At 42.0% G+C, this 27,009-nt stretch overlaps 1 protein-coding gene across 1 annotated transcript in view; it reads right to left on the bottom strand.

Moving 5' to 3' along the window:
- Positions 6,019–27,009, bottom strand: part of NUP160 (nucleoporin 160) — a 43,649-nt gene continuing 22,658 nt past the window's right edge. The window contains exons 13-36 of the mRNA XM_018059084.1: positions 26,729–26,899; positions 25,690–25,789; positions 25,252–25,417; positions 24,460–24,587; positions 24,207–24,367; positions 22,274–22,407; positions 21,334–21,404; positions 20,242–20,401; positions 19,552–19,621; positions 18,869–18,967; positions 18,030–18,149; positions 17,465–17,560; positions 17,274–17,368; positions 17,080–17,176; positions 16,884–16,989; positions 13,976–14,136; positions 12,691–12,751; positions 11,784–11,894; positions 11,486–11,609; positions 10,702–10,803; positions 9,919–10,060; positions 8,653–8,778; positions 7,819–7,923; positions 6,019–7,134 (exon numbers count right to left, since the gene is read on the bottom strand). Coding sequence (XP_017914573.1) covers positions 7,045–7,134; positions 7,819–7,923; positions 8,653–8,778; positions 9,919–10,060; positions 10,702–10,803; positions 11,486–11,609; positions 11,784–11,894; positions 12,691–12,751; positions 13,976–14,136; positions 16,884–16,989; positions 17,080–17,176; positions 17,274–17,368; positions 17,465–17,560; positions 18,030–18,149; positions 18,869–18,967; positions 19,552–19,621; positions 20,242–20,401; positions 21,334–21,404; positions 22,274–22,407; positions 24,207–24,367; positions 24,460–24,587; positions 25,252–25,417; positions 25,690–25,789; positions 26,729–26,899 — 2,796 coding nt within the window. The 3' untranslated portion in view covers positions 6,019–7,044. The remainder of the gene's footprint in view (positions 7,135–7,818; positions 7,924–8,652; positions 8,779–9,918; positions 10,061–10,701; positions 10,804–11,485; positions 11,610–11,783; positions 11,895–12,690; positions 12,752–13,975; positions 14,137–16,883; positions 16,990–17,079; positions 17,177–17,273; positions 17,369–17,464; positions 17,561–18,029; positions 18,150–18,868; positions 18,968–19,551; positions 19,622–20,241; positions 20,402–21,333; positions 21,405–22,273; positions 22,408–24,206; positions 24,368–24,459; positions 24,588–25,251; positions 25,418–25,689; positions 25,790–26,728; positions 26,900–27,009) is intronic.

Genomic DNA, 27,009 nt, shown 5'->3' with positions numbered 1-27,009 from the left:
TGCACATGACTTGCCAAAGTTGTAATATCCTGAATTGCCAATTCTCTGATGCTTCAGAATAAACTCATCTTTGCTGGAGAAATAACAGGGCAGAATATTTGTTTTAGGTCAACGATCAATTCCTACTGGGCATGTCTTGAGCAATTCAGTTCTGAGGATTAGCCCTAGGAGCTGGCATCAGACACCACAGGCCCAAGGGCTCAGGCTCCCAGAAAGCAGTGTCAGTCACTCAGTTGTGTCCAACTCTTTGCAACCCCGTGGACTGTAGCCCGCAGGGTTCCTCTGTCCGTGGGATTCTCCAGGCAAGAATACTGGAGTGGGTTTCCCTGCCCTCCTCCAGAGGATCTTCCTGACCCAGGGACCAAACCCGGGTCTCTTGCATTGCAGGCAGATTCTTTACCATCTGAGCCACGAGGGAAGCCTTGGTGTCCCCAGAGCTGCCTTTACATTAGAGGTCAGCTTCAAGGGAGACCCCCATGCCACTCACACTTCTGGTTGGCTACATAATGAGGTTTCCATAACCACCTTAAATTTTATAATTCTCCAGAACCTTTCATGGAACTCAGGAAAGCACTCTACTTATAATTTCAGTTTTACTACAAAGGATACAAGGCAAGGTCTGGGAGGGAGCACAGAGTTCCCACACTGCCGCTCTGTGAAGTCAGCACGTCTCCCTCTGAGCGCATCGTCTTCTCAGTCCAGGACGTTCTATTGTCTTGCTGTCCAGTTTTGACTTGATTACACAGGCGTGGTTGATCGGCTTACTGGCCACTGTGGCTCAACTTAATCTCCAGCCCTCTGGTCCAGTCTTCCCAGGAGGTTGTGAAAGTGAATGTCATTCAGTCGTGTCCAACTCTTTGTGACCCCATGGACTATATACAGTCCATGGAATTCTCCAAGCCAAAATACTGGAGTGGGTAGCTGTTCCCTTCTTTAGGGGATCTTCCCAACCCAGGTAACCCACATTGGAGGCAGATTCTTTACCAGCTGAGCCACCAGGGAAGCCCTCATTTTACTTACAAGTGAGAAGTTAAGTGAAGAAGAACTAAAGAGCCTCTTGATGAAGGTGAAAGAGGAGAGTGAAACAGTTGGCTTAAAACTCAACATTCAGAAAACTAAGATTATGGCGTCTGGTCCCATCACTTCATGGCAAATAGATGGGGAGACAGTGAAAACAGTGAGAGACTTTTAATTTGGAGGCTCCCAAATCACTGCAGATGGTGAGTGCAGCCATGAAATCAAAAGACGCTTGCTCCTTGGCAGAAAAGCTGTGACCAACCTAGACAGTATATTAAAAGGCAGGGACAGTACTTTGCCGACAAAGGTCTGTCTAGTCAAAGCTATGATTACTATTTCCAGTAGTCGTGTATGGATGTGAGAGTTGGACTATAAAGAAAGCTGAGCGCCAAAGAATTGATGCTTTTGAACTGTGGTGTTGGAGAAGACTCTGGAGAGTCCCTTGGACAGCAAGGAGATACAACCAGTCCATCCTAAAGGAGATCAGTTCTGAATATTCATTGGAAGGACTGATGCGGAAGCTGAAACTCCAATACTTTGGCTACCTGATGCGAAGAACTGACTCATTTGAAAAGACCCTGATGCTGGGAAAGATTGAAGGTGGCGGGGAGAAGGAGATGACAGAGGATGAGATGGCTGGGTGGCATCACCGACTCAATGGACATGAGTTTGAGTAAGCTCCGGGGAGTTGGTGATGGACAGGGAGGCCTGGCATGCTTCAGTCCATGGAGTTGCAAAGAGTCGGACAGGACTGAGCGACTGAACTGAACTGAACTGAGCGGTTACAGATGATCAAGGGCTGACTCTCCTCTAGCAGCTTCCTTTGCTTAAGCAAAAGGGAAAAAGGGAAAGGAACACTCTCATACAGAGGCGGATGTCACCAGAGTGAACCCCGCCATTCTGGATGAGGCCACTTGGAAATATTAGCAACCCTGAGGGGCTCAGAGACCTGTGTTGCTTGGGACAGGACTCAGGTAGTCAACATCTAGGAGCAGAGTCAGGAAACCTGCATTCAAGCCCTATCTACACTGTGCATTGGCAGCAGAAGCCAGAGCAAGAGGCTTTAGTCTGCTCACTCTCGCTTTGTTTATAAACATGCGATCGTGCCTATCTCAAAGGATGCCGGCAAGATTAAATGAGATGTTTGCAAATGTCCTAAAACTGGGCACAGATGGCACTCAGCAGGCCTTCGGTGAATGGTACCTATTATACGCTTGCTTTAGTGTTAAGAGTATATGAAACACAGAAGTCTTTTCAAGTTCTAAATAAGCAGGAAGCTAGTGGGGATAATGAGCAAAATGAATGCAGAGCTGGCTAGAATCAGAGGAGGGGATATGTAGGAAGTTTAGAAACCACCCAAGCTACTCTTTGTGCCTAGCTTTGATGGAACCTTGTGTGTGGCAGTAGAAAGAAAACTAAAGAGATCCTTTTAATTTTATCTTGGTCAAAACATTTTCAAGAAAATTTTATTTTTTGTGCAAAATCATTGAAGGAAAAACTAGACTTTGTTGAAAGAAACGAGAAACAGTTTTTAGGCTACTGAGCATCATCAAACAAGCATCATCTTTCAAAAGCCCATGGAAAGTGTTTGGCTTTCATTTTGGTCTCACCTAGCAAAGGTGACTGCTCTCTGTTGGAGGCAACCTCAGAAATAGAGCACACCATTGAGATGCACTGAGCAACTCTGACGCTGGCTTTAAGTATCTATTTTGCTGGAAGGGAGAAGGGAGGGAAGGATGAAGGAGCAAAGTATGCAGTCAGGGGTCACCTGAGCCATTTCCCATACCTCTTCCCCAGACTCCAAAGCCTGTGATTACACTGGAGCATCTGCTAAACATCCAAAGTGAGGAAGAGTTTCGAACATTTTTCTGCTTCCAAAAAAATACACTTTCCTCTCCTGAATGATCCCTATAATAACCTTAACTTTCTACTTTGGTACTTTATGGAAATTGTTTCCATGGCAAAACTAAATTGTGCAATTCAACTCACATATGTAAGACTTGTTTTTCTCTCTGCCTGGTTCCCCTGGAAACCTGAGTTGTATCTGCATGTCTGATTTCACCCTACCCCCATCAACTGGCATTCAAACATGACTCCTCTCAAAAGTCACTAGCATGCACTGATGTTTCACATGTCTGAACTGGGCATTTTAACTGCATACACCTAGAAAGTAAATAATCTTACTTTCACTTGGATTCAGAGGATGAGGAGGAAACCGGTCTGTGTTTCCACCAAGGTAGCCAAAGAACATTCACACAGAGACAAAGCGAGGGGGACTGGCCAGAGTGGGGCCAGTATTTGTAGAGAAGATGCGAGGCTACCTTACAGAATCCATGGGTCAGTAAATGACTGGGGATTCACTGTAACAGCTTCAGAAAATAAATAACGTGCTCCATCACCACCTACGCTGACAGGCTGGTTGTTAGGCTGAAAGGCAGGAGGTTGGGCTGGCCCAAAGTTTTAACCCTATAGTCACCATCACAGGATGGATCTCCCCAGGGACTATCCCTATCTTGAAGCTATGTAAGGGGCCCCATTCAGAGTCACCTTATTAGCATAACAAAGATTTCTTTCACTCAGGGTTTCACAAGGATTTGTGAGCTATTTGCCAGGAATGGGGACAAACACCAAATATATTTTTTGTTATATCACATTATTTGACCTTATGTGTTCCATGGAAGTTCATTTAAATCACAAAGCCTCATTTACTCGAAGAAATACCTTTTAGTCTATAGAAAATGGTATAGGTCATGTGAGCAATAAATTGATCTTTTGATGATGGCATTCTAAGCAGATACAGGTATATTCTTGTGGCTTAGGGTTAATGATGAGCTACTGATTATATTAAAAGTAATAGAGGACTATCTTTGTTTTCAGGTACAAAGAGCTCTAAAGAGTAAAATAAACTTTAGAACTTTCTATAATATATACTGTGTTCTAGCAGAAAAAAAGAAGTATTAATCAGGTTGAGGTAAATTAGGTTGTTACCTAGAATGTGTTCACTGATGGACAGCTTTGTAGAACAAATGAGCTTTGTTAGAGCACAAAAAGAATGGTTAGTATGAAACTGTGTGCTATATATATATTCTATTATTAATAGAAATGATGCTAAAAAAAAAACGATGCTTCCTTCTATTGTCACAGGCCAGAAAAGTGTAACCTTGTCACATTTTGTTAAAATTTTTTAAGAATTATGAAGTTTTCTTTCAAGAGTCACATGTTTAATGGTGCATACTATACTAAGTGGCTTCAGCCATGTTGACTCTCTGCGACCCTATGAACTGTAGCCCACCAGGCTCCTCTGTCTGTGGGATTCTCCAGGCAAGAATACTGGAGAGGGTTGCATGTCTTTCTCCAGGGGATCTTCCTGACTGAGGCACTGAACCTACATCTCTTATGTCTCCTGCATTGAAAGGTGGGTTCTTTACCCCTGGTATTTAATGGTAGTTAAGTCTCTTTAGAAACCTATATACAGGTCAGGAAGCAACAGTTAGAATTGGACATGGAACAACAGACTGGTTCCAAATAGGAAAAGGATTATGTCACGGCTGTATATTGTCACCCTGCTTATTTAACTTATATGCAGAGTACATCATGAGAAATGCTGGGCTGGAAGAAACACAAGCTGGAATCAAGATTGCTGGGAGAAGTATCAATCACCTCAGATATGCAGATGACACCACCCTAATGGCAGAAAGTGAAGAGGAACTAAAAAGCCTCTTGATGTAAGTGAAAGAGGAGAGTGAAAAAGTTGGCTTAAAGCTCAACATTCAGAAAACTAAGATCATGGCATCTGGTCCCATCATTTCATGGCAAATAGATGGGGAAATAGTGTCAGACTTAATTTTTTGGGACTCCAAAATCACTGCAGATGGTGACTGCAGCCATGAAATTAAGAGGCTTACTCCTTGGAAGGAAAGTTATGAGCAACCTAGATAGCATATTAAAAAGCAGAGACATTACTTTGCCAACAAAGGTCCGTCTAGTCAAGGCTATGGTTTTTCCAGTGGTCATGTATGGATGCGAGAGTTGGACTGTGAAGAAAGCTGAGCACCGAAGAATTGATGCATTTGAACTGTGGTGTTGGAGAAGACTCTTGAGAGTCCTTTGGACTGCAAGGAGATCCAACCAGTCCATCCTAAAGGAGATCAGTTCTGGGTGTTCTTCGGAAGGAATGATGCTAAAGCTGAAACTTGAGTACTTTGGCCACCTCATGCGAAGAGCTGACTCATTGGAAGAGTCTGATGCTGGGAGGGACTGGGGGCAGGAGAAGGGGACGACAGAGGATGAGATAGCTGGATGGCATCACCAACTCGATGGATGTGTCTGAGTGAACTCCGGGAGTCGGTGATGGACAGGGAGGCCTGGCATGCTGCCATTCATGGGGTTGCAAAGAGTCAGACATGACTGAGCAACTGAACTGAACTGAACTGAAGTACTAAAAGAGAAGGGAGTCCTTTTAAAAACAATTTATAATCAGAAAACTGTCAGAGTTGGAAGAAACAAGGAGAGATGATGCTATTAATACATCACATGGTCCAGAATACAAAACTGCAGACTCAAAGTGATGTGAGAAGTGAAGTGAAAGAATGCGCGCACCTTCTCTCTGCTCTGGTTGGAAATCAAAGTGAGGAAGATGGAAGAAAATGGACAGAAGAGCTGGTCAGTGTCTTATGAACTGCTACCATGGAAACCACTGCTTTGCTCTTCTATGCAAATTAGCAGCTTTCTGGAATGGGGCCAGTCTTGAGCTACTTCTCCAGAAATGGCTACAATAGGGTTTGATAGTTTTCAGACTGCAGGTTATCATCCATTAGTCACTCATGAAAATATAGTGAGAAAGCTTTCTCTCGGTCATGTATGTCTATACAGGTCAAAACATATGCTTTGCTACAACTGGCAGCCACATGTTTATGGAGCTGCATAAACTGCATCAAACACTTCGCATTAATCATGGCAGAGATGAAGTGAAAAAAGAACCAGACACCGCAATATCTACAATAACAGTACCACAGGGAAACCCATGTTGTTATTTAAAATATATAATGTAAATATGATATTGACAGTATAAAAGGTAAATGCTTATGAAAAACTCAAGGAAGGTCAAAGGGCATATAAGCAAGTACTATACAGATAGTTTCCTTAAAAGATACATTTTAATATACAGAATAAAATTCAAGAGTTTATTTTTTCACATTTCCCCCAATTGGTGGCCATGAATGCCTCTAAATCTGACCAGGAGAGTTTATATTTTGGTCCAATACATTATTAGACTACTTGTAGGATCAAGTCCGGCTTGATTATCATAAATCATAGCGGTTAATGGAATTTACCTGGAAAATATTATTTTCATAGATGATAAATTTTCAAATTTTTTCTTAGCTAAGAGTTTATTCCACTTTAGCCTCAGAATCAGATTCAAGACATCTTCCTCAACAGCTGGTCATCATGTTAGGGTTAATCTAGGAAAATTATTTACTACTTTATTGAAGATCATAAAAAAAAAAATTCCACAATAAATAATGAAAAGAGTATGCAAAATCATTAGCCTCTGTCTGCAATACAGAAAATACATGTCAATTCTGGACCAAAATAATTTCATTGAAATACAAAAAGCGATAGGGAAGAATGGAAGGATTTTCACTGACTGCTTTTGGTGGTCAGCTACAGCAAACCAACAACCCTCAGCTATTTTGGAAAGTGAAGGTGGGGTTTAATTTGCAGATAAAGAGTGTCTTCGGTAGTTTAAAAAAATATAAACTCTAAAAAAGCTTGTGAATCATATAAAAAAGCAGCTGTCTGAGACCAAGGTTGAAACCCAGAAATCTGTGTGTTAGCACCACCAGCAAGCACAGGTCCTGTGACTCATCTTCATCGACTTTTCTCTCTTGTGCAGAATGCAGGCCGGACTGTTGTACATGTCATTTATAGGTGTAAAAGCCAGCCCGGAGTACAGGTTTCCTGTAGGGTAAAGTCTCAAGCCTGAAGAGGCACCAAGCGGTTACAAAGCCTGGGCAACCGTCCAGGTCACAAGTTCCGACGATACAACAAATCCCGTGTTGCCTTATCAACTTTTTGCTGGTAGTCCTCCAATTTGTCAAGTATTTTCTGGGACAGCTGTAGGAGAAAGGAAGGGAATTGTTAGAGAATAGGTCAAGGATTGAGAAAGACTAAAGTTGTCACTCTGATGTCACCAACCAGATGTCCCCTGATAAAGCTGTCAGCCACTGTGCCTCATGTAATCACCACTCAGTGCAGGAGTCTGCTCCGTGGCTCCACCGCTAGAACTGGACTTTTCTATTACATACAATACTCCAAACCTGTTTTCCTAATGAATTTCTAACTATGCAAATCACACCAGTATTTTTAATAAAAGCTTTATTAGCTCTTGTCCCAGGACCAGAAAACTTCTATGTGATTTAACTAATCATTTCGTAAAGGGGTAGAATTCCCTGGTGGCTCAGACAGTGGAGAGTCTGCCTGCAATTTGGGAGACCCAGGTTTGATCCCTGAGTTGGGAAGATCCCCTGGAGAAGGAAATGGCAACCTGCTCCAGTATTCTTGCCTAGAAAATCCCATGGATGGAGGAGCCTGGAAGGCTACAGTCCATGGGGTTGCCAAGAGTCAGACACGGCTGAGCGACTTCACTTTCACTTTTTCATAGAGGGGCTGGGCAGCAGGTGAAGGGCAATGCATGGCTTCGGCCCCTCTCTTAATCCCTGAGAACCAGAAGAGCAGGCTTTGCAACTGCTCGCGCAAGGACTTATGGAATCGAGGGTGCCTCAGGAGAGGGCCGCTCACCGCGATGCTGTGACTGTTGGCAGTGTTCTCTCCCAGAGCCTGGAGGAGCTGATCGATGGCGGAGTACGGCAGCCACACCGCTGGAGCCGTGGCGGACAGCGGGAACTGAAAGGGAAAATACGGATCGTTTGAAGAAAGTCTGAAAAGTGGACCCTTTCTCCTGGGCAGTTACTTCCACAGGATTCAATAACATGAACGCTTTTTATTTTTCACAGCAAGGAATTGTGTGTGTATGCATGCAAGTGCATCCATGCACACACACGTGTGCACATAGGTACCTGACTGGGCCCCTCCTCCCCAACTCTTCAACTGGGGAACTAGTGCTTTTCTTAGTTAAATCAAATGTATATTTTTAAATTCATGTCATCTTTTATCTGGAGAAGGCAATGGCACCCCACTCCAGTACTCTGGCCTGGAAAATCCCATGGATGGAGGAGCCTGGTGGGCTGCAGTCCATGGGGTCGTGAACAGTTGGATACGACTGAGCGACTTCACTTTCACTTTTCACTTTCATGCACTGGGAGAAGGAAATGGCAACCCACTCCAGTGTTCTTGCTTGGAGAATCCCAGGGACGGGGGAGCCTGGTGGGCTGCCGTCTATGGGGTCGCACAGGGTCGGATACGACTGAAGCGACTCAGCAGCAGCTGCATCTTTTATCTTAAAGAAGGCCTAAGGCCAATTAAGGATAAACACACTCAACAAAACTTTTCTCTAAATTGTTAATGAATGATACTGTTTCCAGTCTGAAATTTAAATTCAAGTTATCTGGAAAAACCTATGGAAAAAGCAAGTGTGATAATACAGAATTAAAGGAAACGTGGAGACAAGCCTACCTCAATCCCAAAGTACTGATGTCCTTTTCCCAGTACAGCGTCCACATATTCTGAAACCAACTCCACAGCTTCTTCTAAAAGGTCATAGTTTAAGTACAGACGGAGCAACTCAGCTGCATCAACTTTCTGTAAAAAGTCAGTGGTCAAAACCATGTAGCGGTTTCCATCTAACCGGGCACTGTCCAAAGGATGGTGAGTGTCCGATTCCCTGGCACTGATTGTTTTCTTTATAAACAGACAAACACCATGGTTTGCTTATCTTGGCATGAGGGCTGGATTCCCAAGAGCCTAGTTACCTCCGGGCACCTTGCGAGGCCCTTCTTCACCTGTTCTTTGATCTAAGACACATTTTCATTCTTTCCTACTTTGTTTTGACAGCGGTAAAAGTCAACAAAGCTTCCCAGAAATGCTGAGTACCAGAGACAACACAGTCACATTAATTCTAAGAAATACATGAAGAATCACCAACTTTCAACGCTTGAATTATATTTGTAGTAAACTCAGGGTGAGAGAGAAATGAATACAGCCTCACTTAGGAAGGTTCTCCTAATTACCCCAATTATGCTTTCTACATTCTGATTCGATCACCATCTTAACCATTACCAACTTAGCTGCCTTCTCTACTTTCTAACTTAAGAAAACAGATTAACTTTCTTGATTTTAAGCTTTGTATTCTTTTTTTCCCTATTCTTCCCAATGTATTTCAGAAACAGTCGTCCTCAAATTTAGGCATGCATCAAATCAAATTAGTACCTTGTTAAAAATGCATATCCTGGATCTTAACTCCAGGCAATTTGATTCTGGAAGTCTTGGATAGAACCCAAGAATCAAATATTTCAAAGAAGCCTACCATCCAAATAATTTAATGCAGGCGGCCCGAGAACCCAGTTTTGACAAAACCTGAGAGAAACCCTGTTGCAGTATTTGAAAACTATTCCACCCACTGCTGTGATTTCTTGAGTAATGAATAGTAAATACAGTGTCCCACATTAACTCCTTGTTCTAAAATAGATACTCATTGTTCACTGGGCACACCAGCACATACTAACTTAGTCACCAACCCAGAGAACTTTAAATCTCACACCCAGTACTTCAAAGGGACTGAAGCAAGCTGTGTTAAAGTTTTTAGCTAAGATTAAGAAGCTATAAGTATCTGTCAGTATATTTCCATAAATCATCACTCTTTTTCTTTTTAATCATCTCATAAAGTTATCCTGGACGATAAAGACCAGGTTCCTACTCTCTACAAGCTAAGGTACCACTTACCTTGTAACTGTTTATTAGCCAGTTAGGCAGAGGAACTCCATGAGATAAGAGCTTGTTTATTACACAGTGGTGATATAAGTTATTCTGGACTTTGTACCTTTCCAGGTAAGCTGATAATAGCCGCCAGGCTTCATCTGTAGCACTTGATGAAAAGAGAGGACTTATGAGTTCCAGATTCTTAATAGGTAATTACAGTACCATTCAAAACATGTATTTACAAGGAAAATAATCCTTAGACATAACGAATCGACAATACAGCTACACGATAACTAACATTATCAGGGCCAATGTGACTTAGAGGTGGCATTAAAAAATAGATGACTTGGATTTTTGTATTTCCCAACAACCACATATGAACTCAACAATTTACTTTACTTATTTGTTCCAGATTTCTAAAACAATGAAATTGGCTCAGACCCCTGTTTCCAACCCTGACCAAGCATTAGAATCATGTAGAAGTTCTGATTTAGAAGATTAGGGTGATGTTTTGTAATCTGTATCTTGATAGTAATTCTGGTGTGAATTTAGGGGCTGAAAAATAATGTCAAAGGACTTCATCACTGTAAAATGCTATAATTCTAAAAAAGGACATCGTAATTGTAAAATGCTATAATTCTAAAGTGCTAAGCTGCATAATACAAATTATAAATGCAATTCGGGGAAGGGAAGGGTGCTGAGGGTTGTTAGAGAAGGATTCCAAAGACACTGGAGCACACTCAGGCAGCCACTTATTGGGTGCACCGGGGAAGGATGTGAGCCCTTGCAGGGCTGGTAGGGCTATACCTAGACTCTTTAGTGGTGATGACTGACGAAAGCTGGTTGGCTGCTAGCCAGGCCCAGGCTTCTGCTTGCGCTGCCTCTCCTCCAAACTGCAATTTGATGCATCTGAAAGGAGAATGGTTCCACACACAGTAAATCAATTTGCTGAAATGCACATTATGTTGCTACTAAACCTGGAGATAGGATGACAACTTTAGCTTCAATCTATTACTGAATTCCCTGCTGGGATATTGGCTTTCCCTCTCCTCACAGTCACGTAACTGGATGACCTGTAAGGCCATTAAGAAGTGTTAAGAGATCATTTACTTACAAGAGAAAACTGATGATGAACAATTCTGAAAGTTTATTTCTAACTCACAGACAACTTGACCAATATTTAGCTATGACGTAACATCAGTAAGAAGCACTTTTAAACAATGTGTGGGCCAAGAGATGCCCTAAAGGACCGAAGAGAACACACGTCTTGTCTAAGTGGACACACAGGCTACCTACTGTCATGTGGGCATGCGGGCTTGGCAATGCCAGATTTGATTTCTCGAAAGACGCTATAAACCAAGATTAACACCCCTCGCCCACACAAAAACCTCACAGTCAACTACCAAAAAAAAAAATCCAGACGACACAAAAACTTCTTTAGAGTTGGCTTATAAGTTGGCTTGTGTGATCACTGCTTCATACTAAGCAACAGTGAAGTAAATAGAAAATTAAGAATATTTTAGAAATTTAAGACTAGGAAATCACACTATGTTAGGAAGTTAAGACTATAGAAAAGCAATTTTATACATACTTGAAAGCAAGTCCTTCAAAGACTGGCGTTAAGGGAAGCTTGAAAGTCTGGCACAGTGATACAGCAGTGTCGAAAAGGCCAGCCTGAACCAAGAGAGTGACCGTCTCCTCTGCGGATGAACTTCCTGCGGAAGTGGAAACGAGCTATTTATTCCAACCTCTGGGACATGCCAGTGAACGGAACCCGAAGACCGTGCCCTTGGTGAATGCCCAGAATAACAACGGCACACTCCACACCCACGTGGCACACTACGTCTGCTGCCCGGGCCTGCAACGCGCTGTTGGTGCCGAGTGCCCACCTGCGACAGCGGCCGCCGAGGGGTCGTGCTGAGCCAGGGCGAGGCGAATGCGGGCCAAGGAGCACTCCTTCTCCAGATCCTCCAGTTCCAGGATTTCAATCTGTCTAGTCGCTATAAGCCGAAAAACACTGTCAATTCCCAGAGCACAAAGGAAGCGCCCGTTAGACGAACGCAACCCGTCAGCTTCCACTAAACACTAAGTCACTGTCCGTTTAATTTTAGGAAGATACGGTGAAAACAAGGGGCTCAATAAAACAAACGACCCTGCTTCACTCTAGAGCCGAGTCAAGTCAAAGCATTCTAATAACAGATTCAGGGAGGCGCTTGCAAGGAATTAACTCTTACAACTGTGAAATACTGTCATCTTTATCAGTAAGGGACATGCCCAAAGTGAGAGGCAGAATTAAAGCCGAGCGTGTCCAACTCTAGAGCCTGGGCTCTTTAAGGAAAGGAATCATGGTCCAAGACTCTGCGCTCCCACTGCAGGGGATGGGGGTTCAACCCCTGGTTGGAAAACTTGGAGACTACTTGCCTCGAGGCACCATCACGGAGAAAAGGAAAAAAAGAGAAGGGAAATCATGCCTCTATAGAGACACTAAAGGAACCTAATTTAAAAAAGTATACTAAGCTGACTTGAACACGACAAGCAACAAACATACACACACCCTTCTTTAAGGATTTTCATGTCACACACAGGCATACGAAGTTTTCGAAGGGCAACCAGACAGAATACTGATAAGAAATTTCACCATATGTTAACAAAGTAACTACCATACATATACAGTATACTATACTATGATTGTTCATACTATAATAAGCACTGTATAAAAAACAAGTAAATATAAACACAACTAGTGTAGCAATTAAGCGCCATTCAGTGAAAGTCAGCCTGAGATCCCCGACTCACTTGGGGCAGCTGTGCATTCTCCATCATGATTCCTTTTAGGGGATGCTCCAGGGCGATCATACTGAAAAGACAAAGCAAGAGATTTAACTGTGAAAAATCAGTATTTTATTTTAACATCATTAACTGTGATCCAGGGCTTTCATGCTTAAATTTTCCCAGCGTAAATTATGTCTATTTCAACTAGCACAGCTCTTCTCACAAAGTTACTGGAACCTCTAGACAAAGAAACGCGGCTCACTTAGCTAAAATTGTACTGAGTCCAAAGACACTGATTTGATGTCCATATAAACCATCTGACCTTCTTCGGTTTACAAAATTACATTCTTCACTCATAACCCTGGAAAACAGAACTATGCAGGAACTATATGCAGGAACTACACAAGTAACTGGGAGTACCCCATCAGCATGATAAGAAAAACTCAACGTTCACCTCCTTTAAAACAGTAACAATACATTAAATTAACAAAAATGAATGAAATGAAAACAGCTAGCATTTACTGAGCACTTTCTGCAGGCCAGGCACTGTCACTATTCTACGCAATCTTACATGGGTTATCTCATTTAATACCCAAATAATCCTGTAAGGTAGATATCATTATCATCATCATTCCTATTTTATGCAAGAGGCTAACTGGACAATAAAAGATACAGTAATTTGCCTGAAGTCAGGTTGTCTAATTCCAAAACCACTCTGTAATATTTATTCAGATTATCTGATGATTTTGAACTGCGGTGTTGGTGAAGACTCTTGAGAGTCCCTTGGACTACAAGGAGATCAAACCAGTCAATCCTAAAGGAAATCAACCCTGAATATTCACTGGAAGGACTGATGGTGAAGTTGAAGCTCCAATACTTTGGCCACCTGATGCAAAGAGCCGACTCACTGAAAAGACCCTGATGCTGGGAAAGATTGAAGCTGAGAGGAGAAGGGGACGATAGAGGATGAGATGGTAGGATGACATCACCGACTCAATGGACATGAGTTTGAGCAAGCTTCGGGAGACAGTAAAGGACAGAGGAGCCAGGCATTCTGCAGTCCATGGGATCGCAAAGAGTCCAACATCACTTAGCAACTAAACAACCATACTTATTCCTACAGTAATTCTGAACTTGGAAACCAAAGGGGTTAGTAACATAAGACAAATGAATCACTGCAAAAATAGATTAAGTTCACAAATATCCCAGTGGAAGTTTTAAATGAAATGAAGCAAAGTGAGGTATTTTCAAAAGACCAAACAAAATAAGTTAAATTATCCCCAACTTCCAGCATACAAAGTTTTCATACCACTGCACCAGATGCTGGCTGAACAATCCACGCGTATTCTGGGCGAATAAGTCGTAAGCAATTAATAGCAGCCAGATAACAGTTGCCTTGCTTCTCAAGTCCCCGGATAGTTCGAACCTCTCTGCCAAGACGCATTCCATACTCAAACATCACTGTGCCAGCTATGAGGCAATAACAGATATGAGGATTTCAAAAATGTGTCTCTTTAGAGACACAGAGAAAATCTGTCACATTTACCAAATGTTAAAATTAAAAAAAAAAAATCAAGTTTACATTAAAAGAACAAAACATCACATGTTGCTAAGAATGTGGACAAATTGGAACCCTTGTGTTGTGCTGGAGGGAATATAAATTGGTATAGCCACTAAGGAAAACAGTTCTTCAAAAAATCAGAATTAGTTTATAATTCACCAATTCTACTTTTGGGTGTATAAACCACCCCCTCCCCCTAAAAAAACCAACTGAAAGCAGAGTCTTAAAGATTTGTACATCTCTGTTCATTGGAGTGTTATTCATAACAAACAAAAGATGGAAACAGCCAAGGTTCCATCAAAATTGTTATCAATACATCCATACAATAGAGTATTGTAAATTCTGATGGATGCTACAGGATGGATGAATCTGAAGATGTTATGCTAAGTGAAATAGGCCAGTCATGAAAAGTCAAATGCTAGAGGATTCTGGTAGCCAAATCTGTTGACAGAGAGTAGAATGGTGGTTGCCAGGAGATGGGGAAGGAGGGAATGAGAAGTTGATGTTTAAGGAGTATAGTTTCCGTTTGGCAAGGTGAAAAGAATTCTGGAGACTGGCTACACAGTCATGTGAAGGTGCTGAGCACTACTAAACATGTAAAACAGTTAAGATAGTAGTTTCTATTATATGTACTTTACAATCCCCAAGAAAGGCAGGAAAAAAAAAAAAGTTCTGAAAACATCTAAAGTGTTACTTTTCAAGTTTAGATACCACATACCCAGGTAGCACAGAACACTAGCTTGGAGAACTAGTTTCAACTCTGTGGTCACCTATCACCACCCAGGATCTGAGGGTCTGTTCAAGGTCATAAGCTCTTTTTTTTTTTTTCTGGCCGAGTCATACAGCACGTGGGATCTTTGCTCCCCGACCAGGGATTGAACATGCGTCCCCGTGTTGGAAGCTCGGAGTCTTAACCACTGGATTGCCATTGAAGACCCCCAAGATCATACTCTCATCATTGTTTTGAGACAGCATGGGACTCCAGAAACTAAACAGATTTTAAAATTCTCTTTCAGTTTTCAAACCAAATCAGACTGTCTTTCATCCCAACAAATACTTTTGAGTGCCTGGAATATGTAAGACGTTTTTGTCAGAAAAACAGCCTTGCTCCAGAAAGATCTGGACATTAGTCCAGCTAAACTGGTCTTAATCGGGTGGATGTAATGGATGCTGTCATTGTGAAAGCAGTGAGAGATCTTGAATCGTCTATACCGCCTTTCTTGTATTAGTCAATGAACACGCAAACACGTTTTACCATTAGGAATATTAAGAACAGGCCTATGAACTATTTCCATCTATTCTTTCCAATGAAAATCAATAAGAAATTAAAAAAAAAATTCCTGAGAGAACATAGTATAAAAACGTTAGTGGTTCCAAAGGGTAACCACAATGATTATCTTGTAAAATTATGATCTTAAAACAGCCATGTAATCCTTTAATTTTAGCTGACCTGATAAAGATCTCATTGTCACCAAATAAATCCAAATTCAGAAACATTCTACAAAACTGATTGGCCTGTCCTCTTCAAACTCGTCAGTGTCATCAAAGGCAAAGCAGGGCTGATAGAATGCTCTGGATGAAAGGAGACTAAACCGACAGGACAATTAAATCCAAGACATCATCCCAGATCAGGAGGTGAGGACACTATGAGGAAAATGTACTAGCCGTGTTTGGCGATATTTAAACATGAACAGCACGTCGGAGAAGAGCACTACATCTACATTCAGCTCACAAAATCAGTTATTTTCTCAGTTTGCAATTATATAAGAAAACGTCCTTGAAAAGCATCTGAAGTGTTTATGCATTGAGTCATGATGTCCACAACTTACTCTCTAAAGGGTCAGAACAAGGAAGAGAAAAGAAAGGCCAAAGACTTCCCTTGTGGCTCATCGCTAGAGAACCTGCCTGCCAATGAAGGAGACACAGGTTTGATCTCTGGTCTGGGAAGATCCCACAAGCCACGGAGCAGTTTGAAGCCCGTGCGCCACAGCTACTGAGCCTGCGCTCTAGCCGTGCTCCACAGCAAGAGGAGCCCAAACAGCGCAGCCAGAGCGTATCTGCTGCTCACCGTAATTGTAGAAAATCGGAGGGCTCAGCACAGCAAAAAATAAATAAATTAGTAAATCAACAACAACAAAAAGAAAGCAGAAAGAAAGGCCAAAGACAAAATTGTACAGTAACTTAAAAACCAGCCACAAAAATTCAACGTGCCTTTAGTGAAATAAAATTTCTTTCAAAATTAGAAGAAAGATACACATAGAACGCCATCTCAATGGAAATGCTTCAAGAACTTTCTAAAATGGGAGAAATATCTTTTTTTTTTGGCTGCACCGACCAGCTTATGGGGATCTTAGTTCCCTGACCAGGGATTGAACCGGGGACCTTTGCAGTAAAAGCATGGAGTCCTAATAACCACTGGACCGCCAGGGAATTCTGGCAGAGAAGTGTCTATCTTTAAGATTAACAGGTAATCTACAAAGAGGTGAAGAAAATCTTGAACTTAAACATAAGTTCCCCAAATGCTTGTAGAGAACACTTGTCCGCTGGTAAAAATAAGGTAAAAATTACGTAAGTCAAACAGATAATACATTTTTGTAAAGCATGAAACAACTGATTAGGCTGCCTCCCACAAAGACGACATGCTTCAAGTGCTCACCCTTCCGGTAATTGTGACGATAGATGTGAAAGGCATACAGAAGCTCATAGTAATTGTGAGTCATAAGGTCCACAGCTCTTGCCCGTGATTCAATTATTCCCACCACCTAAAGGAGGGGAAGCAGTCACATATCAACGTTAGCCATCGCGACAACCACCAGAACCACATCCAGCCATCAGTGGGTAAATAAGATGACCTCATTATGCAGATTCACATAGGGAAACTCCACGAGATCCTGAAGTTGGGAACGTTCACAAAGAACTACCACCAGCTGCCGCAGACAATCCAACTGCCTAGAAGGAAAGAAAGGGATACGAGTGTACACTTTCCTTGTGGATTACACAGAGCTGGTAAAATGCCTCCTCTAAGTAAGACTGTGGGTTTGATTACCTGCTGGAATCAGGAATTTGGGTCAACGCTTCATAGGCTTGGCTATTGTGCCCTAAATCCAAATGATGTTTGAAGATGCACGTCCTTAAGGTGGCCTAAGTATCAAATGTCAGGGAAAAAAGAACAGAAATCAGAACACCATACCCATGAGGAAGCTCCAGGGTAATAAACAGGACACAGTTAGTCCTCACCTGGCTCTTCCAGTCATCACCTGCTTCAGTTATTGCTGACGTGGCCAACTGAATAACCAGTTCAGGCAAACCTACGACATCCAGCAGACGCAAGACCTACGGAGAAATACGAGGGCACTTCAGGTTGGATACAATTCACTTTATTTCATGTTTTGGCTTCCGTGGGGAGCCAGTGCCTAAGAGTCCACTCGCCAACGCAGAAGACAGACTCGATCCCTGGCCCAGGAAGACCCCACATGCAGCTAAGCCACTGAGGCACAACCACAGCCCGCGCCCCTGCGGCCTGCGCGCTGCTATAAGAGGAGCCGCTGCGGTGGGAAGCCCGAGCACCGCAAGCACAGGGGCCCCTGCTCGACGCAGCTGGAGCGCCCGCGAGCAGCTAGAGACCCGGCGGGGTCGGAACTGCAAGACGCTGAGTGCAGCTCCTCGTGCTGCAGAGTAGGTCCTCGTCTACCTAGCTTATATATCAAGTGTATATGCTAACCCCAAACTCATTTATCTGCCTCCCTGCCCCTGTTACATGTTTACCCAGTGTGGTGTAAGAAGGACCAAACCATGCCAGAACCTTGTCATAATATTGCAGCCGGGGGGTGGACACAATCTCTCCATCCTCTGAACGGATCAAGCGATCTAAGAATTCCTCTTTGCCCACTTCGGATGCTGCCTGGCAGAAACACTCCAGAGCCTGAAGGAACAGAAGGACATAAAATGACTTATAATAGATTGTTCCACTTCCAGATAATATGAGCCAAGAGTTCTTATACCGAGAAAAAGCCGAAAAAAAGAAAGAAAATTATTTAAGTAAGTAAATGACTGCATTTACTGTTTGTTGTATCTAAATTCTCTGATGCATTATTTAATATTTTAATTTATCTAACTTTTTAATTGAATGTTGCTAATTTCAAAGTAAACTTTAAGAGGATACTTGATGGATACCTGTGATACAGCAACTATAGCACCATGTTAATTTTTGTAGAATCTGAGTGGGGGATTTAGTATGAAAGTCTTTGGACTTTTATGTCTGAAAGTTTACATAACAGGATGTCAGGGAAAAAAATTAGAAATGTAAACTACCATAATGGGAAAAAAAAAAACAGCATAAGAAAACATGCTATAAAAACAATGTATCTGAGAAATATTTTCGTCACAAAAATGTATCCCTATAAGCACTGCACAGGGGCAGGAGTGTTTTAAAGTATTCTTCTTCATATTTTCCTGTGTCCTAAACAATCTGTCAAGTACATGAAGCTAAACGGTCCCCACGGGTAGATCATGCCCCTTGCTGGCACTGTTAGTCTTCTTTACCCTTATCTGGAGGATTCTAGGCCTCCAATCCCCTCCCTGAGATGGAAACTGAGTGTCCTCCTTGGTCTAAAGTCTGCTCATCTTTCGGATGAAGTTTACCTTCTGTCCCTCTCCCGTAACCAGGTAACACCGTCCCAGCATAAATCGGCAGGAACCAACGTTGACTTGACACCAGGGATGCAGCAACTGAATATAATCCTTAAAGGCAAAAAGGTGGTTTCTGATTAGAGGATAAATATCCCTTAAGGAGATATTCATTTCCATGTTCTTCAGAGGGAGAGAAGATAGTGGTCATTCAACACAAAAGCTGTATTTCCAGAAAGCATCTTGAGGTTAAAACCAAACCCTGTTAATCTATTCTTAAATTATTAATAAGTTATTAGACACGCTAAGAAAGCAAACTGGACTCTAATAACACTATCACATGAAAACAAACACACTTTCCATCTTGGCAATCTTCTAACTTTTGGTGTTTACTGGCTCAACTGACTAGATTCCAGTGAAGGATTTGTATGAAGACAATGATACGTTTTCTTTCTATAAAGAGAACCCAATAGAGAGAATTAACAAAAAAGTACTTCATAAAACACTGTGTTAGGAATGATACTGCCAAGAATGAAGTAAAGAAAATCTCTCTGGTGTATGTTTCCATGTAATCCAGTGTAAATTACTGTGGGTCTTATCAGCCCAATTAAAATGCAAGAAACACTTACAAAGAAAAAAGTTCCAGAAATCCCCTTCTTTACAAGAATAACTGTCCTGAAATGTTCAACGGTACTCACCTGCAATTGTACATACTGACAATTTCCCATCAAACATTCTAGAAAGAGACAACCAGGATTGCTAGGCCATCTAGTCATTGGTTAAGGGAACTGTTCACTGTTTCGGTAAAGCTTAAATATGCACACTGAGCACCCAAACTCCATGAAATGGCTTAATTTTTAAAAAGAAGGTGAATAGAAGGTGGTACAACACATGTTCTTCCTACACAACTACACAGCTTTAATATTAAACACAGTGGAAAGGTTGTATACTAGGAGCCTAGTCACCTGCATTAGAATGCAACCGGCAAAGAACTAAAGCACGTATCTCACCTCTTGGTGCTCACTTCTGATTTTAGCTAGGATACTGCCCAAGCATACTAGGCCAATGGATACTCAGTACCTAACACAGGGCTTGGCATACAAAGCCATTCAATAAATATTTGATAAATGTATGCTTTGAAAGCAACCTAGGTATTAACTGTATGTGCACCAATAAAATGTGGCTCAACCCCTGAGCAAAAAAAAAATTTAAAAAAAAAAAAAAAAAAAAGGGATACCTGAAAATAACTATCATTTCTTATTGGGATGGGGGGGGGTAAACATCCAACCTCATTAAAATTTTTCATTACACAGGCAGAATATTTCTGAATCTTAGACTATGTGGATAGAAAAAAACCCCTCTCAATTAGCTTTTAAATGAAAGGATACAAGAGCTGCAATAAATAATTGGTAACTGCAGTGATCATCTCTGGCCAGTTCAATCCAGTTTGGCTTAGAGGCGCCTTTGGTTGAGAGAACAGATGAGATATAATGTGTTTTCTTGCACCTTCTTGGAAGAATAATTCCACAATTGTCTGAGGGCTAGATACTTAAAAATAAAAAGTTTTAACAGTCACCAATTTGCAACAGTAGTATTAATTTTCAATTAAGACAGCCTACCAATTCATTTTACGCCTGTCACAAAGAACATTATTTAAAAACGTAAAATGCATCACTGGTATAATCAATGGCAATATAAATAAAAGCAATCTGTAAACTATGAAGTACTATACAAATACAATAAAAGAGCCACTAAATTAACATGACAGTCACGCCATTCCTCTCAAAGTGTTTCCAATAAACATAGTCCTAAGAGTCTAAATTTTATACCAAAACACAGAATAAATTCTCCAGAATGGTTCTCAAGCATGAGCGAGGACTCCTTTTGAATATTTGCTGATGGAGACAAGATTACAAAAGCTATATGAACTTAGTAAATTAAAAAAATGATTAACCACTGGAGTATCAGTATACAACGGAAAAGCAGTTGTACACACGTATACGCGGGGGTGTGCGCGTGCACACACACCCACACCCACACCCACACACCCACACCCACACCCACACCCACACCCACACACACAGCTTCCCAGGTGGCTCAGTGGTAGAGAATCTGCCTGCCAATACCAGAGATGGATTCACTCCTTGGGTTGGGAAGATCCCCTGGAGAAGGGAATGACAACCTACCCTAATATTCTTGCCTGGGAAATCCCATGGACAGAGGAGCCTGGGGGTCACAGAGAGTTGGACATGACTGGGCACACACGTGCGCATATATACAGGCAACACCCTTCATTTCTGTCTGATCTGATCCTACTTGTCACAACCAGCGAGGTCTCAGGACACAGCTTGCTCACACCCTCTCAAACTGAAAGCACAGCCGAGGCACCTTTGCTAAAGCAAGGCGGCAAAAGACCACCTTAATGAGCACTCAATAAATGCCAAACTTAAAATCAAATGCACACACAGTCCAATCCTTACCAAACTTATTTGTCGTTAAAGCACCAGAGTCAGTTAGTTCCAGTACTGATAAATGTTGAAGATTAGACTCCCTGTGAGGAAAGGGGAAAAAAACCAAAAAAGCTCAATAAATTTTCCTATGCTAACATTACTTCAACAAGTTAGCTGATTAAAACGCTGTCAGTTTCACTAATAAACTACACATGAACGCGCCACTGAAAGCACAAAAGTATCTGGAAAATGAGCAGTGGCTTAGATTGTTTCCCATCATATCACCCAGCGATCCTTCAAGGAGAAGCCAGGGCAAAAATTTCTTAGGCCTCCATGCCATGAAAAGCCTTCCCTGTCCTTTTAAGTAAAGTGGCTTATCTAACTGAAGTGTCAGTCTGTTAGGCACACGTTAAATTTTCTTTCTTACTTTGGTTATAAAGAATCTCAGTCTACTCTTGATAATTAGCATATTTTCGTACGTGGCCTAACTTTCTCTGTGACGTCAACTTAAAAAAAAAACTATTTATTTTTAACTGAAGGATAATTGCTTTACAATATTGTGCTGGTTTCTGCCACAGGTCAACATGAATCAACCACAGGCACAGAAACGTCCCCTCCCTCCCGATTCTCCCTCCATCCCACCCTCCCAGGTTGTCACAGAGCACCAGGTTGAGCTCCGAGTCATACCGCAAGGTGACCTCATCTTCGTTGCTTTCCACAGGATCTGTCTTTACGTTATCCATGCACACATACAATAATAACACATATCTATTGCTTTCAATCTTCTTGTGTCATTTTCGTTCTTATAACTTGCCTCTAACCTTTAGAAAATGGAGCTATCTGAAAGCTCTGAGCCTCACAGGCATATCCTGCTGCAGCACAATCTTTAATCTGCTTTTCTATCAGACAGTGGAAAAGAGTCATCAAGCTCACCATTTATTTTTAAAATAATCAGAACACGGAAACTCACAAGGTGTCAACTGGAACATCAGTTGCCAAGCACTGACTTCCCCACTTAATGAGGTAATAAGATAAGAGCAGGGGAGCTGTTCGATGCAGTAGGTCTTGCTGGGCTTGAAAGAGCTGGCCAGCTCCCAAGATTACCTGTATGTCATGGGTGGGTGGGTGAGACAGGAAATGGTATTTAGTAAGGATAACCCTTAGGTTCAGGTGGCGGTGAAATAACACAGTTACAAAGGGCGTACGTAAAAGCGACACACCTATTGTGTTTGGGGTAGCAGGCAGCAAAAGGATCTACCCACTTATTAGCGCAAAATAACAAAAACAGCTCACCAGGCCACAGGAGCTGATGGCGAAAAAGAAAACGGTAACAGACTGCTTAACTTTCACCAAATTTGTAGGTTCAGGACTGAAGAAGAGGAACAGGGAAAATCTAAGACATTTCTTAATCTTCTGGTTTTGGGTAAAATAAATATGAGCATTAGAGGAAAGCTTGACAAGAATATCAGTAGCCTTAAAAATGTGTGTCGCTTTGGGACCTCCCTATTGGTCTGGTGGTTAAGACTCCACGCTTCTACTTTAGGGGCATGGGTTCAATCCCTGGCCAGGGAACAGACCCCAAAGGTACCGGCTATGACTGGATGCAGCCAAATAAATAAATATTAAAATACAATACAAACTCAAAAAACAAAACCACAAAGGGAATTCCATGGTGCTGCAGTGGCTGGGACTTAGGCTTTCACTGCCAAAGCCTGGGTTCAATCCCTGATCAAGTAACTAAGATCCCATGAGCTGTGAGGCAAACAGACAGACAACTTTCAGGAAAGGGTCCTGCTTCTCCTAGGTGGTCCTAGACCAATCATCTTCCGGAATGTTTTCTCCTTATCTTTTACCAGAAATTCTGCCATTAGCCATGTACTTGAGTTAATGAATTCTGATTTAAAAAGTATAAACACCCCCGGGAGCTCCAAAGGGCTTTCAGTTTATTTATATATCAATATGAATTAGTTTAATCAGATTGCTTCCTTGTCAGGCTCAGATGAGTGTTTGGAAGGAATGATGCTAAAGCTGAAACTCTAGTACTTTGGCCGCCTCATGCGAAGAGCTGACTCACTGGAAAAGACTTTGATGCTGGGAGGGATTGGGGGCAGGAGAAGAAGGGGACGACAGAGGATGAGATGGCTGGATGGCATCACTGACTCGATGAACGCGAGTCTGAGTGAACTCCGGGAGTCGGTGATGGACAGGGAGGCTTGGCGTGCTGCGATTCATGGGGTCGCGAAGAGTCAGACATGACTGAGTGACTGAACTGAACTGAACTGAACTGAACTGAACTGAACTGAACTGAACTGATGGTGGGAAGACAGGTTAACTCTGGAATGTGAAACGTTCAAGGCGGGGAGGAGGGGGAGAGACAAGGACAGCAGTCTGGCAACACAAGGCTGGTGGCTAAAAGGCGAGGATGGACAGGGAGGCAGAGTATGGAGCTGGGGGACCCCAAAACCAACTGCAATTTCAAAACGGCTTAGGGCAAATCCTGCACTGGAGAAAGAGAGAAGTTCTTTTTCTCTTTCTTCCTCTCTCCTCCGTCCTAAATGGTACCCTGTGATCACATCCAGAGCTGTACTAATACTACTACATTTTGGGAGCGCCATCCTAGAAAACTATCTCACCATGATATACACAAAGGTTAAGAGGAAAACAACCTGCTTCATATACATTCTCCCCCCCCCCACCTCATATACATTCTTAATCTACAGTTTAGGCTCACTCATTCTTAAATCAGCATGCATTCACAGAGGACTCGCGAAGGGCCAAGCACGTGGGACAGAGCAGTGAACAAAGACACACGTCTCTGTGCTCTGGGGCTGATGCTCCGCCACGTGCCTGCAGGTCAAGTCCAGATTTCAGATTTGACAAGCTCTCCCTCAAGCAGTACTTACAGCATCTCCTAGCCTCATTAGTAGCTGCTGTAAGATCAAAAGGTCTCGGCAGATGAGGAAGCGCGTGCTGGCAATTTTACACACACTTCGGCACACGATATGCCCCGATGTGCTACTACCGTAGAGCTGAGAAAGATTCACTCGAATATTCAAAGGCTGAGCTGTAAATTCAAAAATAAGAATTGATTTAAAAATTTAACTGCATTACTGTTTTCTCTAAATCAAAAGGTGCACTTGCTGCTTTGTCATTTACCTGGATTGAATCCCTTTTCCATTTCTACTTCCGTTTCATAATCCATCTCCCGTATTAGAAGTCCAATGGCATGGATTGGGTTCCTAATCTCCTGCAGCTTACTACAGATATCCTCCATCACATTGTCTCTATAAGGAAGTTAGAAAACCATTACTTCTGAGAATGTACGTGATAGACTGTTTATGCCCCTGTAAGGTAAATGCTCTATGAAACAGGAAAACCAGCCATGTCACACAGGAGTGAAGTAATCACTCTGGTATACAAGATACTTTCATGCCATGTAGCAAAGTTTCCTTCATTTTTTTCCAGAAATGACAGACAAAATGTATTAGAGGAAAATACATTTACATTTTAGAATTTACAGCTCAGTTCCCTGGTGGTTCAGATGGTAAAAGCATCTGCCTACAATGTGGGAGACCCGGGTTCGATCCCTGGGTTGGGAAGATTCCTTGGAAAAGGAAATGGCAACCCACTTCAGTACTCTTGCCTGGAAAATCCCATGGACAGAGGAGCTTGGCAGGCTACAGTCCATGGGGTCACAAAGAGTCGGACACGACTGAGTGACTTCACATCATAGTTAATAGCCAGACTGTAATTCATGAGTCTTGTTTCCAGATTTGAATTCATGTGTTAGATTTTCTGTTTAAAAGCTGAAAACAGCTACTTAGAATCATGACAACTCACTTTAAGCCACTACTTTGTACATATCTGAATTATATTCAAACCTGATATTGACACTAAGAATTGCTAAATTTCCATTAGGAAATGGACTTTACCCTAAATTCTCCTTACACATCAATAGTGATCAAATCTTCCAGAATCTGTTCTGCAGCCTTTTCTGGAGACTGTAGGTTGTAACAGCTCATTTCCATCATTACTGACATATCCACAGTTACTGACTCTCCAATCAGCCGGAGGCATTTTATAAGACACATGACATCCCGAGCAACATCCACATCTGTAAGTAAGAGAAAGGTGACATTCATGTCTCAGGTCAATGAAGAGCTGCTAGTTAATATTATACTAAAAAAATATTAATAATAAATGACGGATAGCTATCGGAAGTCTTGGAGATGCTTAGGCCTCCTCAGGTTTTTTTTTTAATGTACAATGAGGTACACTGACCAGGAAAGGTCACAGTGGCCATCAATGTTTTTTGTATCTGTTTGAATGAAAGCATAGGACTTAAGGAGAAAGGAGCTTGAATGTGGACCTAATAATCACTCTTACCATCAGATATGGTTGTCTCATCCTCTGTCAAAAGACTCTCATCAGGGAGGAGATATAAATGATCCACTAAGGAGGAAGGCACAAGGAAAGACAGGTACCCCTGCAAATACAAAGCTTCCAGTTATGTTAGTTTTTTCAGTGAGTGTTTAAGGGTATAAAATAGTTGAGACCTGAATCTTTTCATGAGGAGACCCCAGACAAATCCAAACTGAAGGACACTCTACCAAATAACAGGTGTAGCCTTCAAAGAGGGGCAACGTCAGGACTTCCCTTAAGAACCTGCCTTGCGATGCAGGGCACGAGCGCTTGATTCATGGGTGGGGAACTAAGATCCCACATGGCCCGGAGCAGCTAAGCCCTCTCACCACAACTAGGGAGTACGCATGCGGCAATGGAAGACCCCACTGGACGCACCGAAGACCAGATGCAGCCAAATAAAGAAACAGTTTAAAAAGTCAGTGTCACAAAAGACAGAGAAAGGCCAACAACAGCTGGAGGTTAAGTAAAGAAACATGACAACTCAACATATGCAAGATCTTGAACTGGATCCCAGATCAAGGAAGAAAAATTCTAAGCACAACTAGTAAAATCTGAATATAAACCAATATCAAACTGCCTGATCTTTAAATTGTGCTGCAGTTATGAAAGAATGCCACTGTGCTTAGATACACGCTAAAATGTGTCAGGATCAAGGGGCACGATATTTACAACTAACTCTCTAGTGGCTCAGGAAGAAAGGCAAATGAAAGTTAATAAATGGTGAATCTGGGTGAAGGGGATCTAGAAATGCTTCGTGCTATTCTCGGAACTTTCAAATAGGGAATCACTTCAATGTAAAAGGTGAACAAGATGCAGAAAAGGGTAAATAGTGCAGAAGACCATTCAAACACAAATTAACTATAATTCTGAGGATGCCCTCCGCCCTGCAAGAGAAAACCCACCAAAGTCCTAAAAGCTAACTACAGTATACAACAGACATTGCATTCTGAAAGGCCCACTGAACAGCCTACAGGAGTTCTATGTGTTTCCGCTCTCTTACTTTCTTCAACAGGCACACCATGTTTGTGTGTGGATTCAAATGCAGGGCAAGAGGATGAGAAAGGGCTTCTTGATACTGAAGACAGCAGGCATAGAACTTGCACCAGAATTCCTGCTGTAAATTTCGGAATTCTTCCTGGGAAAATTCATACTCTGTTACACTTCCTTGGAGCTGGCAAAGAAAAAAAAAGAAAAAAGAAACTCTTGATACCATTTCAGATGTTTTCTTCCACCAAACATAAATGTGTAATATCATTTTATTAAACCATAGGGAAGTGAATA

This window comes from Capra hircus, chromosome 15, assembly GCF_001704415.2.
Source record: "Capra hircus breed San Clemente chromosome 15, ASM170441v1, whole genome shotgun sequence".
Classification (NCBI taxonomy): domain Eukaryota; kingdom Metazoa; phylum Chordata; class Mammalia; order Artiodactyla; family Bovidae; genus Capra; species Capra hircus.
This window is presented reverse-complemented; position numbering and strand designations above follow the sequence as displayed.